General features: G+C 51.7%; 1 protein-coding gene and 1 long non-coding RNA gene across 2 annotated transcripts; one reads left to right on the forward strand and one right to left on the reverse strand.

The window, feature by feature from the left end:
* Window positions 1–6557: 6557 nt before the first annotated feature.
* LOC125933660 (uncharacterized) lies at window positions 6558–13854 on the reverse strand. The gene is made up of 4 exons (XR_007461049.1): window positions 13644–13854; window positions 12947–13085; window positions 10898–10976; window positions 6558–6754 (listed from the first exon to the last, which is right to left on the reverse strand). It is a non-coding gene; the product is annotated as an uncharacterized LOC125933660 (long non-coding RNA).
* LOC125933652 (proteoglycan 3-like) lies at window positions 10555–13962 on the forward strand. Its single transcript, XM_049646709.1, has 5 exons — window positions 10555–10615; window positions 11027–11340; window positions 12021–12152; window positions 12964–13075; window positions 13860–13962. The coding sequence occupies exons 1-5, from the start codon at window positions 10555–10557 to the stop codon at window positions 13916–13918; spliced, it is 678 nt and encodes a 225-aa protein (XP_049502666.1). The 3' UTR covers window positions 13919–13962.
* Window positions 13963–16214: the final 2252 nt, after the last annotated feature.

Below are 16214 nucleotides of genomic sequence, written 5' to 3' on the forward strand. Positions count from 1 at the left end.
AGACCAGAAGGGACTTCCCCAGCCTGCTATGGTCTGAGGGGTGGGGTGGGGGGGACCTCTGGCTCCTCTCTTTCTCTGTCCATAGTTCCTGATTGCTGACCCGGGATTCTTCTCCAGGAGGTCCTCAAGACCATTCCTTTCGGATACTCCCCTGTGCCAATCCCCTACGATAAACTTCGTCCTGGGAAGGAATGGGCCTCGGAGCTCTGTAACATCTTATTAGTCTTCTGTGCTGTGTGACAAATTGACACAAATTTAGCAACATTTGTAGCTTGTGATGCAGGGAGGGAATGTGCTGGTCTGAAGGCCCTAAGTGGGCCCTATGTGGGTACAGGTCAACCTAAAGTATGTCATTGGCACCAGATGTAGACATCAGTCTCTTGAGAGTTTGATTAATGTGGGTCAGTCCCCAAGACCTTGATCACTTCTAGGCCTATTAACACGAGAAGCTGTCATTTATTGAGCAGTAACTAAATGCCAGTTCCTGTGCTAAATGCTGCATCAGTCAGGGCTCTTAGCGCCAGGCAGATGAACCTCTCCCTGGCGGATCTGAGTAGGAAAACGAATTTATTAAAAGGAAACGAGGTAGTTCGTAAAATTGCAGGAAGGACTAGAGAACCAGGGAGCCAAAACCAGGCCACAGAAGGGGCGTGCGTGTGTGTGTGGGGGGCCCAGTTGCTGCTGCTGCTGTGATTCAGACCCTGTGGCCAGCAGTGTGGGGCCTGGGCCCTGGATCCCTTCTCTAGCGCTGTGGACACTTCTGCCCCAGGAACTGGATGTCACCATTGCACTGCCAGGGAGAGGACTTCGTGGCCCCCACTTCTTGGTCCCTAGCTCCAGATTCAAAGTCTTGCCTGGATGCTCCCATTTGAGAGAGCCTAGTCACATGCCTTAGCTGCAAGAGAGGCTGAGAATCTATTTGGCACTCTCTTGTCAAGAATGAGAGGCCTGACCTTTCCCAAGGTCCACGGGAAGTGGAATTCTGAAAACCCGAAGGCAGCCAGGGGGCTGGGCAGCTCACACACGTCATCTCATTTGTTCCTTTTGATCACCCAGGGAGGTCTGTATAATTATCCCCACTTTTTAAACAATGATAATGAAGTACAGAGAGGTTAAGGAACGTGGTCCAGGGTCACACAGCTGTGAGGTGACCCTGGATGGAATTTCTAGGGTCTTTAAGCTGTGGATTTCAGACCCTGGATTGTGTGGCCTAAAGGAGAGCCTTCCCTTGGGGGTTGGGGTCCCTGAGCAGCAACAGACCTTCAAGAAATGGCTCTATCGTGTCACTGTCTGGCTGTGACAGTTTCGTGGAACATGCAAAGTGGCCCTGCAGGGGGGCTGGGGGTGGGGACGAGCTGCATTCTGCTTCTTGTGCAGGCTGGTTTGGAGTCATTTCTTTGATTCCTGCGTTCTGTCTCCTTAAATCAGTGGATGCCAGGGAAGGCTGTCTCCATTCCTTGACTCAGGATGGGATGTACTCTTCCTTGTTTTCTCCACCCCTTTCCAATGTGTGTGCTGTTTTATTTTAAAGTTTATTTACTTATTTTGAGAGTGGGGGTGGGGGGGGAGAGAGAGGGAGACAGAGACTCCCAAGCGGGCTCCGCGCTGTCAGTGCAGACTCCGATGTGGGGCTCGAACTCACCAACCGTGAGATCATGACCTGAGCCGAAATCAAGAGTCAGACGCTCAACCAACTCACCCACCCAGGCGCCCCTCCGATGTGTACACTCTTAACTTTAGTTTTGCAAGAAAAGACACTGTCTGTCCTGTGCTTATGCCAAGGTCACGTCACCACCACACGTTTGCTCATGCCTGGAACGCCCTGTTCCTTTTCCTTCTGTTCACCACCTATCCATCCACAGGACAGTCAGCTCCTTGTTTTCATGGAGAATTTCGTTTTACACACCGTAAAGCGATACACAACTTTGTAAAAGTGTTCTTGCTTATAGGTGCTTTTATTTCCAAAGGATAGTCTCCAAAGAGTGAAATTGATCAAGCGCTATGTGCACCTTTAACCTTAATAGATATTGACAGATTTGTTTCCAAAATATGTGTGGCGGTTTACATTCCCACTAGAGAAGCAGAGAGCTGTGTATTTTGGAAAGACTCCCTGGGAGATTCTAAAGTGCAGCCCGGGAGAGGAACCACTGGTTCAGGGCAGTCCCAGAATGGCCCCTAGGTTCCTGAAAGGGGTGTCAGGAGACAAATCTGGAAGCAATCACTGGGCTCCCCAGGGAAGTGAGGAAACTTTTTTTTAATGTTTACTTTTGAGAGAGAGAGAGAGAGAGAGCAAGCAGGGGAGGGACAGAGAAAGGGGGACAGAGGATCCGAAGCAGGCTCTGTGCTGACAGCAGAGAGCCCGACGTGGAGCTCAAACTCACCAACTGAAGTCAGATACTCAACCCACTGAGCCACCTATGCACCCTGAGAAAATGGTTTTTATCAGCCCTCCCATGTCCCTCAGGTTGGGGCAGATCCTCCTTTCTCTGGGGCACTTCCTCCAAGACCCCACTGTAAAGCGTTGTTGCGGGATGGAGCGAAGGAGAACCTGAGCTTTGTGAATTCCTCAGGACCCAGGAAGACTTCTGGGCAGGTAAGCGCTTTCCCTGTCATGGTGGAGTGGATTTCAGGTAAATGTTCAATCTCTGGGGAGGTGTCTGACCCAGGCTGGGAGGTTCTGAGGGCTGGCTGGGACCGTGGGTGTCTTTCAGGGGTCAGTAGGGGCGAGACTTCTCATTCCTGCCTTTCGTGCTCCTGAGGCATGTGAAGGCTCTCCTTGGCTGGGGGAGGCAGAGCCTGGAGGACCTGGGTGTGTGTGTGTGGTTTCCAGAGCTTTGAGGAGAGACCCCACTACCTAAGTGCTGTGCATTCCTGGGAAGGCCAGCAATCATTGATTCTCAGTTCTCTCTCATTCCACAGACTCTGAGGGGCCCATTAAGTATAAACCAATACTGGTAATGTTCCCTTCTTCACTTGCAGCCCCACAGGAGAGCCAGCCTCGGCTGTCTGTCATGGTTTTCACTTCTATTCAGAAAAGGCCCCAGCTTCTTGGAGCCTCAGGGACTTACTGTCATGCCTTCTCTTTCTCCACCCCACTCCCAAGGGGTGTGTGTGTGTGTGTGTGTGTGAGAGAGAGAGAGAGAGAGAGAGAGCACGAGCAGGGGAGGGGCAGAGAGAGAAGGAGAGAGAGGACCCCAAGCAGGCTCCGTGCTGTCAGCACAGAGCCCAACGTGGGGCTGTAACTCACCAACCGTGAGACCATGACCTGAGCTGAAATCAAGAGTCAGATGCTTAACCGACTGAGCCACCCAGGTGCCCCTGCATTATCTCTTTTAAACATCAGAGCATCCCCACAAGGTACATAGTATTGCGTACCCATATCACAAACAAGAAAATAAAGCTGGTAGTGGCACCAGTACCCAAGCTGGTGATGGCACCAGTACCCAAACCCACAACTGCCTGAATCTAAGTCCTCACTTTTAACACTACGACCTCTTATAGGAGGTTGGGTTCTCCTTGTGTTGATTTGGTTCCAGGTACCTTTCTTTCCAGGACTGAACCCTCCCGGATGCCTGGGGCGTGGTGGGCGCTGTCCATGGTGCTGGGAAGGAGCAGGCGTAGATGTGAAGAAGGGGGCCCTTGGCCTTTCTCCCTGCCAGGGACTGTAATGTCTAACTCTGAGAGCTTTATGGAGGTGAGACCCTGCCTAGGCTTGGGGAGATACCAGAAAATGAGGCTGTGGAGGCCCCTATGGGGCAGCTGACACTGCTGGAGGAAGAGGAGGGGTGGTCTGGAGGTGAAGATGCCCCTGAGGAGGAGGGTGCTGTAGAGTTGGCCTCTGCCCTGGATGAGGTGGACAAGGGCTTTCAGTGCCCTAAGGAAGAGGACACAGTGAAACTGGAGGGCATTCCTGGATGCAAGACCTGCCCCCGCCTCTGGCTGGTAAGGAAGACCAGGAAATTGAACCAAGCTCGGATGAGTGGCCTGGAGCTGAGACTGAGACCTGGAGTGGGGGATGGGGATAGATGTCTGCAGCCTCTGCATCGTTCATTATTTTCCTCACTGAAGACCCTGGGGGTGTCAGCAGGGGCTGGGGCCTGCTGAGGTGCCAGGGTGAGAGGTGAGGGTCATGTGGAAACAGAAACTGCAGTTTGATCTCCAATCTTCAGATGGCTGTGGAGGCGAGCATGGAGGTGAGGAAGATGAATTTTGGAGATTTAGAGACCCAAGACTAAGGTGACATGAATTCCTTGGTGGGGTGGGGGGCACTCCACTCTTCCTCTTTTATCCTGTGCTACAGTCAGTTTGCCAGAGGTGCTGCCAGGACAACCTCGCCTCTGTCCTCAGCTTCAGCTTCAATGATGAGATCCAGTGCTCAGTCAGCGGGCTCAACCAGCGCCAGGTCTGGATCGGAGGCAAGGTCGTAGACAGGGTAAGCGGGGTCCCAGCTCTAAGTGGGGTGCACTCCTGACCCCAGCCAGTGCCTCACAATGCTGCAGATCTGTCTGTGCTTCCCCTCCAATCCTCTAAAGAACTGGGGACAGATAGACGACTTGGGTGGGACACCGAGGAGGCTGCCTAGGTCCTGGGAAAGGCCAAGAATTCAGAGCAAGGAGGTTTGGGGCCACGGTCTGCATGTAGGATGTGGGCGAGACTGTGAGCCTGGTTCCTCCTCTCTGTGATGGGCTTGCAACTCCTGCTTACCTCTCGCTGGGGCCAGAGGATGAGCGTATCACTGCGATGCATAGAATGTGATGATGGTGATCACTGCAGATCAGCATTTCAGTTGACCAGGACAGTGTCCGTCATGGTCCAGCGATCAAGGGCAAGCCCCCCCCCCCCACATCTTCTCCTCCTGCCTCCTCTAGGATTGCTGCAAACGCTTTCACAGGGTTGACGGGCAGTTGCTGGAACTTTACATACCGGGCTGTGGGCCTGTGGTGGCGGATGTGTGTTCATGTGTACCTGAGGTGCCCGGGGGAGTGGGGATGACAGATGGGAGGGCCTAGGGGAGTAGGAGGGCCTCCCAGAGGAGATGCTGGGCAGGGCCTTCTGGGTCTTGAGACTCCGTGGCCATGGAGACGTGGAGCAGAGGGGAGGAAAGGCCTGTCTGGGGCTGAGTCAGGGGGCACTAGAGGCTGAAGGTCTCTTTCTGTTCTGCCTTCACAGGAGGCCACTGGTGTCGATCTCATTGCTGCGGGTGCCTCTCCTTCATCTGTTCCTACTGAGCTGGACCCAGCCAGGAGTCCAAAGCACCGCCCCCATAGCTGCCTCCCCTCCCTGCCTGCTGCCTCTGCTTCCAGATCCCAACAATAAAATTGCTTTCCTGAAACTGACTTTTCCCCTCTGATCTTTGATCCTCTGTGCTTAGCCCCACCTAAGGAACTTTCTGCCCTACAATGACGGCCCCTCCCCACTCCACTGTCTCTCATAAAAGAAGCCAGAAGTGATCACTTTCAGGGAGGCTGGAGTATGGGCTGGGGACTGTGGACTCTCCCTGGAGACAGAAGAATGGGTCCAGTAGCTCTTTTCACACAACACCCAATTCCTAGCCCCAGCAGAGCAGATGCTGTCAGAACCCCCCTGTGTCTTCAACCATTCCAGGTGGACTCTCCATGTCCTGTGCCTGCATCCGCATGCCCAAGAGTGTGGTTGCCTTAATGTGCCGGGAAATTAACATGTCCCTGGGAACAGTCTGTAACTCATAGGAGTGGGAGTATGAGTGTCCTAATCCCTTGCCCTTCAAGTGGACTGATTCTAAGGCATGTACTGGGCACTGTCTCCCAGGGTTTTCCAATGGGATTAACTTCCCGTTATCCACTGAGGCAGCTGGCTTTGTAGCACACATATTATTGACTGCTGTCTCTTGTCCATCTGAATTCTCTTTTCCCTACAAATGTCCTTGCACCTCCCAGATAAGCTACGTGCACTCAAATCCTGTCTCAGGGCCTGTTTCTGGGGAAACCCAATATAGGACAACATGCTATATGTCCAACTCTATATAAGGCCTGGGAATACAAGACCTAGCCTCCTCCCATTCTGGAACATATGGTTGTTTACAACAGAAGCACAATCTCTACTAATTGTTGCTGCCTATTACACACCCACAATGTACCCCTTACTGTGGCAAGCACCTTACAAAGATGACCTTGTATGGGAAGTAATTATTACCCCATTTTATAAAACCAGGCTCAGAGAAGTTATGGCCCTGTTCAAAGACTTGCCCAAGACAGACCATCTAAATGTGGCCAATGTTGCGATTCGGCTGTCTGTTCCACAGCATGTTCTTTCTACCCTTAGGATCCTGTGGCCGCTTCCAGGACATGGTCATGTAGGGATGGGGCACAGTGGAGAGGCAGGGCACACTCCCTTACTCTTGGGTTCATCTTGGGGTCATAGGACTCCAGCCCAGGTGGACAGGAGGGAATCTCAATCAGAGGTGGGGAAGGAATCCTCGCTCCGTCAGGGAAGTGAACAGAAAGTAAGGAGTCAATGCCCTGAAGCCCCTTTCTTCCTGGACTCCTCAAACACATACAATTACAGATGGCTCCAGAGTCTTAGAGGTGAATCAAGAGCTTTAGTTTTTTGAGTGTGGCCCAGATTGGAGAAGCCACTTGCTCAAGTTCGCACAGTTAGTTGAGAAAGATGGAAATCAAACCGAGGTCCATTGTAGCTGCCATTCTATGACAGTCTGCTGAATTCAAAGATGGTGGAACTCTGGAACGCTATTCTGGGTTCAGCCTTGGGCTGGGTGCTGGGGAGGATGCCAATGAAGAAGAACTTTCACTCTTTGCCCTCACAGACTGTATTCTGCCGTGGGAAGACACGGCTTCCCTTTATTCCAATATGAATAATAAAGAGTAACACTATTTCCCATTTATTAAGCATTTACTAGGTCCAGGTTCAATGCTAAGTGATAAGTGGACTTTGTCTTATTCTTCGTAAGTCTGCTGGAACCGTGTGTTGTGGCAGAAGTGGGCCTTCCAGCCTACGGAGATCCCCTGTGGGGGATTAATGTCAAGAGGAAGCCATAAAGGAGGCATTTGGGTAGCGGGTAACATTCTGTTCTTGATCTGGGCATGGTTCTGAGGGTGCATTCACTGTAAAAATCCCCTGAGCTGCCCACCATACAGCATACTTTATAGGATGCATGCTATATATCCACAAGGAACATTTTTTAAAAAGCAAAATTAATGAAATAAGAGGGCTTACATCCCCAAATATGGGTTTGTGTGTCATTTCTCATCTCCAACAGGATGTTGACTAAGTTCTGTAAAGCCAATTTGCTTACAACAGAATCCCTGGAGTTCCTTACACCATGCAAAGCACAGGGCAGGAGCTCAATCAACACTCAGTGCTTATTTGTTGATTAGGGTCACATTTCTAGTCCTGGTTTCCTGACAAGGGCCACCTCCCAACCCCACGTGCCAGGCAATGTTCTGGGAGGTTTATTAGAGGTGGTCTTATTAGATGTAGCGTCCTGTCATGAGCCTCCACTCATGAGGATGAGAAGACCAAGCCACAGAGGAGCTGACTTTAACTCATGATTCTAAGACACGTCACACTACACTGCCCCTCAAGATAGAGAGACCCACCCTCTGTGCAGTGTGGGGCTGGGCTGAATCTTGAGACAGAGTTTCAAATCCCTATGAATATAAATGCAAACAGCAAGCCAGAACATTGGAGTCTCATGGATGATGAAAATGGTGGCCACACTGTCTGGGGCTAACACAGTTGGGCATATCAAAGAAAGCGAGGATGTGGGAGTCAAACAGATGAGGGCCACTTCTTAATAGTTGTGTGAATTTGGGCGAGTAATTTAACCTCTCTGAGCTCGTGCAGTAGATACGTAGACTAGAGAAGGCAATACCTAATTTGCAGGATGATTGTAAAATTAATCAAGTAGGACCATAGATATAAAATCCTTAATGAAACGTAGTCTTTGGTCCGTGGTGGACCTTCAAAAATATTATTTCCAGTTTTAAATCAGACAAGCTTCACTGTGGTCAGTGAGGAAGGAGGTCATTGAAGTCAATGGAATGTCTTTGCCCAGGGTTTGTGTGCAAAGAAAATAGGGTCAACAGGGAGAGGGGTAAGTCATAGAGAAGGGAGGTCAGTGAGAGGAGGCAGAAGGAAGGCAGCTTTGGGGTGGCTAAGAGGCTGGAAGGCCTGGGTTTAGGCCTGTCTCTGACTTGCTGTGTCTTAAGCTCTCTGAGATGCCGTTTCCTCATCTATGAAATGGATGTTCAAATTAAATGACACACATAAAGCTTATCATGGTGCTGGCTCATGGAACTAGCTGACTTTAGTGGTCATCCCAAACACAAATGAAATGATATCCCTGGCCTGGGCCCCGGATGAGTAAGAAAAATGGAGAGACGGTCTAGCCCTCCTACTAGGGAGGCCTCAAGCTCAAAATCCGGAGACCAGGTTTTTGGGGGCCTGGAATTGGTCCATCCCCCAGCCTCCAAGACAGGAAGAGAAGCTGAGAGTCAAGTCCGTTGGGCCGGGGAGATAATGGCCAAGACCGTTACTCTGCAATTGGGTGCAGAAATGAGCTTTCAGATACTTCTCCATTTGTAGGTACACTGAGGGAGTGGGGGAGAAGGACCCAGGCCTCTTCACCTTCTGGGTTACCTGTCCCTAGTGCTTTGAGTACTGGAAGGCTGGAATGGAATCCAAGAAACAAATATGCATGGCCCAGCTAGGATGTCACAGAGTTGAGACACCCACCTTGACAAGTCTTCTAGCTCTTGGCAGTGATATCCAGTCAGGGCTCAGCACTTGTTGGCCTTTCCCTGTGTTGCACTGAATTTGGCTGGAGCTTGATTGATTAAAAATTTGACATTTTGTTCTTCATGGATTTTTTGGCATTTATTTTGATGTTCACAAAAGATTATATTAAAATATTGTTTCTCTTGGCCACTGAATTCTTTAGTGCCCTCTTAAATTCCACATCTGAGGCAAGTGCCTTGTTCACTTCCCCTAGTTGAGACCCTAGTGGTGATAGAGAGCTGGTGGGAGATGGGGAGTGGGGATGGGGAGGAGGGTGGCCCAGGGCGTCTGAATGACTCTGCATGAAACTTTCCATTCCAACTGCTGCCCCCTTGCTGGAAGATGAGACTTGAGATTGGACAACATGGCATGTTCTAGATCAATGAACCTCAACTGGGGCAAGTTAGTTCCCCAGAGGACATCTGGGAATATGGGGAGACATTTTTGATCATCATGACTGGGGAAGGTGCTACTGACATCTAGTAGGTAGAAGCCAGGGATGCTGTTAAACTTACTATGATGCACAGGACAGCCCCCCACAACAAAGATTTGGCTCTATATAGTGATAGAGCAAAGGTTGAGAACCTTGATCTAGATCCACAGCATAAAAGAATGAGCATAAATTTTTCACACATTAAAGATGGAAAGAGAGAGAGAAAGGGGGGGGAGAAAGAAAGAGAAGGAGAGACACAGACAGAAAGCGACAAAGACAGAGACACAGAGATGGAGAGACAGAGAGACAGAGAAGGGTTTTGAGCCAAAAAGACTTGCAAATCCCAGTTCTCCTGTTACGTGTGCAACCCTGACAAGTTGCTTTCTCTCTCTGAATCTCATTTTTCACATCTGTGAAGTAAGGATAACCATATATAAGGTGAAGGTGAGGATTCATGGATGTGATGCATTTAAAGGACCTGGTCCAGATAAGTGATCAGGAAGGCGGAGGCTCCCTTGGCCAACCACCTCTTCCCCACATGCTCTCCCAGATTCCTGGGATTCCCTACCTCATTAACTGGGATATTCACCAGAGGAAGGCTGCTCCTGGGATTAAGGGGTATTGTTCAGACTGGGGCACTTTAGGGGTGGTAATAATGCCTGGACAGTAGTCAGCTGGGGTCTTTTGGAACACACTGGGGCATCTGGGTGCCCACATATGGAGCAGGCCTTGGGAGATAGGTCTCTGGAGTCCCAGCAGGCATCAGGGCTCAACGGTGAGAGGACTGAGCAAGACTTAGTCTTATCAGCTCCACTGCTCCCCACCCCAGCCTGAAGCAATCATCCTGGCCTCTTCCCACTTCCCCAGATGCCCAGTATAAGAGCTGCCTCTGGGTCCCAGCAGCTAGGAGCACTGAGAGTGGAAGCCTCAGACTCCTGGAGGTGAGTACTTGACCCAATATGGCATGCACCTCAGAAGCTTGTCCTCAGGCCACCATCCTCTCCCCTCATTCCCCAGCATGAATGACAGTGGCCCTGACTCTGAGCAGGCTTATTCCTGCAGGGGCAAGTGTCTGAGCTAAGGGCCGTTCCAGGGAAGCGGTGATGGCACTTTCAGAAAAAGGGACTTTTGTACTTGAGCTGACACCCCATGTCCTTTTCCTAATTCTCCAGCTCAGGGTCTGTTCCCCAGGGGTTGGGGGAAGGGAAAGAATGCTCTAGTTTGTCCCTTAATCAGCCAGTTAACAAGAATTTTGTCTCTTCTAAGTGCCAAGAGCTGTGCAGACACACAGGACACCCACAAGGAAGGAGGCTGGAGTTGTGTCCCCATCCCAAACCTGAGTGGATATGAAAGGCCCACTGCTCCTGCTCCTTCTCCTTCTGGGGACAGTTGCTGCTTTCCATCTGGGTAAGCATCTCCTTCCTGTCTTACCAATCTTTCTCTTTTCTCCTATTTCCTGTATTTTTTTTTTTTTTTTTTTTTGCCTCATGGGGCCAGGGCCACAGTCACCCCTCTCCAGTTGACCCAGCCCATCTCTGATTAGCCATCTCAACTTAAAATCCACCCACCTGTGAAGATGAAGGGCTTTTCACAGGTGCCTCCACCCACCCCCACAATACACATCTCGGTACCAGCCAGAAGTTAGCATCTCATCCATTTGTGCTTATGACCCAAATGTTCTCTCCTCACCCAACACCAAGGAGATCCAGGATTAGCTCCAGATGGCTCTAGGAAGGTTCAAGTAGGGCCTTTGGCATTGTCCATGGTCCTGGAAGAAAGGAGACCCAGAACTGACAGCAGGTTACCTCTCCTTCCCAGAGAATTCTGCCTGCAGTCCGGACAGCCATGAGATACAAGTGGATCTGAGTCAGAATCTGGAAGGTTCAGGGGAGCAGGGAGAAGACCTGGCTCTGACTGATGAGATGATTCAGTCAGAGGGAGAGGAGGCCAAGGCTTCCAGCTGTCAGGTCACATCTGAGGACGGGGAGGCCATGGATTCGGACCTAGCTGCCCTAGACAAGGACTTTCAGTGCCCCAAGGAAGAAGACGTAATTCGAATTCCGAGCAGTCCTGGGTGCAAAACCTGCAACTTCCTGTTGGTGCGGCAGGCCCAGAAATTTAAATGTGCTCAGGTAAGTGGCAGGGAAGCTACTGTGGAGGACTGGGGTGGGGGTGAGGGGAGAAGAGACTCGATTCAACCTTCTGTTCCCTTTTTGATTAGTGGTTCTCAAAACCTAGTGTGCGTCAGAATCCCCTAGAGGTCTTGTTAAAGCACACTTCTGGGTGAGCAAGTCTAGGGCGGGGCTTGAGAGTTTGCATTTATAACAAATTCCCAGGTAATGATGGTATTGTTTGTCTGGGGGGCGGCACTTTGAGAACCACTGATCTGGAAGGAAGGCTTTGGTATCAGAGACGCCTGCGTTTGAGCCTGGCTCTGACTCTCATGGGCCGTGTTACTGGGCGAGCCACTCCACCTTTCAGAGCTTCAGAACCTTCATTTGTAAAATGGAGATAGACAGTACCAACCCATTGGGGTTGTGGTGGGGATTAAATGAGATAATATGTGGGGAGTATTGGGAATAGTCTCGGGGTCACTAAAACTCTCCACAAACGGTAGCTATGACTATTCTGAATATTCATAGTCATTGCAAAAAGTTCCTGACAACACAAAAGGGAGCCAAACATGGGATTGAGAGGGGCAGACAGGTCTCTGATTTCTGACCTGAAAAGGGATGAGAGGCTCTGTCCTGGAGACCCAGAGACTTGAGAAAAGCCAGCGAATTCTCTACCCTCCGTTTTCTTCTTTCTGCAGAATATCTGCAGGAGGTGCTACCGAGGCAACCTCGTCTCCATACACAGCTACAACTTAGATTATCGCATCCTCTGCTCAGCCAGAAGACTCAATGAAAATGAGGTCTGGATTGGAGCCATCAGCCGGCGCTGGGTAAGTGGGGCACCAACTTCGGGGGACAGGAACTTCTTTCTGATCGCCTCAAAGGAGCCTCTGCTGGCGTCTAGCCTCACCTCAGCAGCTGAGATGACCTTGAGGCAGCAGGCAGTGGAGTGAGAACCAATGATGGTGGGCATCTGGTCTCAGCTCCTTGCTCAGTGACTGCGTGCCTGTAGCCTGAAACGTGCCCCCAGTGGACATATATACACCAAAGAACTTGGCAGTTGTTGTAAATCGGGGTTCCTCCCTCCCTCTGTGTTCTCACCTTCCCCCAGAGCTGGCTGTTGAACATTTACCAGCGCATCACTGGAGTCAGGAGACAGGTTCCATGCTCGGCTTAGTCACTTACTAGCTGAATGACTTCCTCGGGGCCTCAGTTTCTTTATCTCTAGAATGGGGTCCTTCTTCTCTCAAGGCAGGTCTGGGGTCGTGGATAAATGAGTACCATGATGCTCGCTGCTCAGGTGTGGTCCGTGGACCAGGAGGGTCAGCAAACCAGGTCGCTTGTTAAAAATGCCCAATCTTGGGCCCTACCCCAGACCTCCTGGATCAGAATTGGCATTTTAACAAGATTCCTGGGAGATTCGTATGCACAGTAAGGCTTGACAAGCCTGCTCTGTGCGACAGTTGGGAGTCCTGGTTGCTCTTGCATTGTCATGGCCTGCAAACCCTCAAGGATGGGTCTCTAGGGTATCTGGCTCCCCGCTGGGTGGGCAGTGAGAGGAGAAAGGAATACTCAGCATTTTCTGGACCCCTGGGTCTGTCTCTCTGGACATCTGTACTCTTACCCAGTCTATCACTTTAGTTCATGTGTCGGAGGTTTCGATGGACCGATGGGAGCTGCTGGAATTTTCAATACTGGGCCTCAGGGCAGCCTTTCCAAGGGCACGGCAACTGTGTGACCCTGTGCACCCCAGGTGAGGGGGACTGGGGCCAGGGGAAGGGGAAGGGGAAGGGGAAGGGGTGGGGGTGGAGAGATAGATTCTTACATACTGTCCCTTTGAGTTACCCCAACACACCTCCCCAAACTCACACCTTCCCCCGGCTGGGGGGACATGTCCTCTGTGAGAAGGGCCGGAATGTAGGGATTCCTCAGAGCAAACCCAGGTGATGGGGAGCCCTGTCTGGGAGCTAGCTGGAGGCTTTCCACCCTCACTGACAGAGCTAGGCTCAGGGCCCGGGGACTGCTTTCCTTGCTCTGATAGGCGGAGTGACTAATGTGACAGATGAGAGTAGCAGATGTGAATGTAAGATATGGACGAGGGACCAAAGAGAGATGTGGGAACGAGGGCTGGCTGACAGATAATTCGCCAGCTCGGAACAGCATGGATGCCAGATGTGAAGGAGCTGGCACCACGGCTGAGACCGCATGTGCTGGAGTAAGACGGTAGCCATCCGCCTCCAGCTCTGAGACCCAGGCAGGTTATGACCCCCACTAAGCCTCAGCTTCCCGATCTGTGAAATGGGGGTGAGGGTAGCACCCACCTGCTGGCGTCACCGTGAAGATGAAACGGAATAAAGCAGTTAGCAGCACTCTCCCCGCCCCGGGGGAGAAGAATCACGTTAGCTGGTGGGGACGCGTGGGAACTACAGCGGCCAGATCATAACCCCGGCGGGAACCTGGATCCGGACCCGTATGTGGTGCCTGAGGAGGGGAGGACGGCCACGAGCGGCTGACGTCACTGTGCTCTCCGTTGCTAGGTGGTCACTGGCGGCGCACTTCATGCCAAAGGCGTCTGCCCTTTGTCTGCTCTTACTGAGCCCGTGGCTGCGGAGCCCCTGCCTCGGATCCCCCGCCCTTCGCAACCCCCCCCCCCCGCTGGCCCCCGCGCCCCAGCTCTGTCCCCCAGCCTCTTCTGGCCATAAACCCAGACTTCCCACAGCATCTCCTGACTCCGTCTCTTTATTGCCCACGCTGGAGGGCCCCGGGTGGGCGCGGGGTGGCCAGGAGGAAGGGCGGCAGGGCGCCGGTGGGGGTGGGTGGCGGTGGCCGGTGGCCGAGCCCTGACTGGGCGGTGGGCTTTCCACCACCCTTCTCGGCGGGGGCCGGATTCCCCCCCCCCTTCCCCGCTCCCCCAGGCGCTGGGGGTTGGCCTCATTGGTGCGGTGGGAGACGGGCCCTCCTGCTTTGTTTGGATCCGGGATGGGGAGCCGGGTGGGGTGGGAGGGGGGTGGCTTTCCAAGGTGGAGGCGATGTTGCCCATTGAAGAATTGAGGTGTATGTGGGGTGTGGTGAGAGTCCACCGGGGTGACCACGTGAGAGGGAGGAAGTCTCACCTAGGCCCCCTGCTCCTCTAGACCCGGGTCTTCCTGGCCTCAGATACTGGCCCCTACTTTGTATTCTCCCAGCCACCAGTGTGTGAGTTCACAGTCCCCAACTTCTGAGATGTGTTCTCCTCTCTATTCCCAGGTGTGTCCCCTCCCCCACTGCAATTCCCTCTCCCTCCTCCCCATTCCCAGCTTACCTCTGGAGAGGGAACACATTCTTAGGAGGGAGCTGCTTCCACCAGGAGGGCCTTGGGGGCAAAAGTTAGAGCCTCTGGTGGCCATGCGGCTCCCATCCTGATTGCACAGCCCGGGGGCCCAGCTTCTTTCCCTCACCTCACTTCCTCAGCCCCTGGGGACACCTAGCCAGAACATGTTGCATTTTCAGGCATGATGCTGGGCTCCGGGAAGGATCTGGCCTTGAGAAGCAGGAAGCTCGACCTGGGACTGGGCATTAAGAGGGCACAGAGCCCAGGGTTGTTGGAGGGGTGTGGTGGAGAGAGACAGAGAGAGAGAGAGAGAGAGAGAGAGGAGAGAATGGAGACAGAGAGAGAGAGATTGAGGGAGATAGATAGAGGATCCACTTATATGCTTCTTGGGGTATAGCTCTACATGGGGTGCAGGGAGAATGTACAAGTATTTTTGTAAGTGCCCAGCTACACGTGTGTATATGTATCTTGGTGTGTACATGAGTCAGTCTTTGTATATCTGTCTTTATCTGTGTATACGTGAATCTGTATTTGTAAATATATGCATAAATCTGTATGAGTCGGTGTATATTTGTGTGTGGAGTGTGGGTATATTTTCAACGTCTCTGTATATTTATGGATATGCCTGGATGTCTGTGTATCTCTGTATAGCTTTGCACCCTTACATGCCCGATTCTGTGCATGCATGTGTATGTGGGTACTTGTACATCTTCGACCCATATGTTTGTGAGTGTGTATGTATGTGCATGTCTGCCATACCCGTGTACAAGTCTACGTTTGTGTGTGTCTGTGTGTATCTGTTTAGGCACGTGATGGGATGCAGAGCTTCAGGAACCAAAAGCACAGTATTCTCAGATGTGCTTTGGTTCTGAAGGTGCTGCAGTTAATGGCATAGGACAGGAATGGAGGACCACAGGAGAAGTGGAAAAGCGGAAGGTGGGTCCCCTGAATATCAGCAGGTCCCTGGCAACCGGATAATGAGCCTGGGCATTGAGATGAACGTCACCGATGCTGGACCCAGGGACTACCTGTAGGTACCCGTCTGCCTTAGATGGACATCAGGTAGGAAGCTCCTAATCACAGCATTATTGGTCTTCCCAAGGGCAGAGAAAGGGGGCTGCCTGGGGGCCAGATCCCCAGCCAAATCCCTGCCTTGCATACTTCAACAAGCTAATTCTTGATGCTCAGCTTCTAAAAGAACTGTGGAATCTGGCTGTGGGTGGTGGGAAGGATGGTCAGCAAGGGAAGCTTTGCATAGGGAGCTCTGGGTCCGCTATTTTGGCTGAATGGCAAGCTCCCTCTTATCAGCCTCCACTTCTCTCCTTGATGGGGAATGAGCTGTAGCCAATGCCAATTGCCCAACATGTTGCCAGGCAATACGAGAGATAGAGAGAGGGAGGGGAATGGAGAGGAGCTCAGATCCTTGCAGACTGAAGCTTGCTTGAGGCACGATAGGGTAGATAAGCTACCCCTCAAAGGTCCAACACTGTCAGTTAGTGGGCCTTAACTTCAACAATTATATATTCATATCTTTGGATGTTTAAGGCCTTTCCATCTTGAAAAGTCCTTGATTGAAAAAGCA

This window comes from Panthera uncia, chromosome D1 (genome assembly GCF_023721935.1).
Source record: "Panthera uncia isolate 11264 chromosome D1, Puncia_PCG_1.0, whole genome shotgun sequence".
Lineage (NCBI taxonomy): Eukaryota > Metazoa > Chordata > Mammalia > Carnivora > Felidae > Panthera > Panthera uncia.

Bases quoted from the DNA above. Each gene is read 5' to 3' on its own strand.
- LOC125933652 (XM_049646709.1), top strand. From the start codon at position 10,555: ATGAAAGGCCCACTGCTCCTGCTCCTTCTCCTTCTGGGGACAGTTGCT. The intron at 12,153-12,963 runs GTAAGTGGGGCA...CTATCACTTTAG, and splicing joins GAGCCATCAGCCGGCGCTGG to TTCATGTGTCGGAGGTTTCG. The intron at 13,076-13,859 runs GTGAGGGGGACT...CTCCGTTGCTAG, and splicing joins TGTGACCCTGTGCACCCCAG to GTGGTCACTGGCGGCGCACT.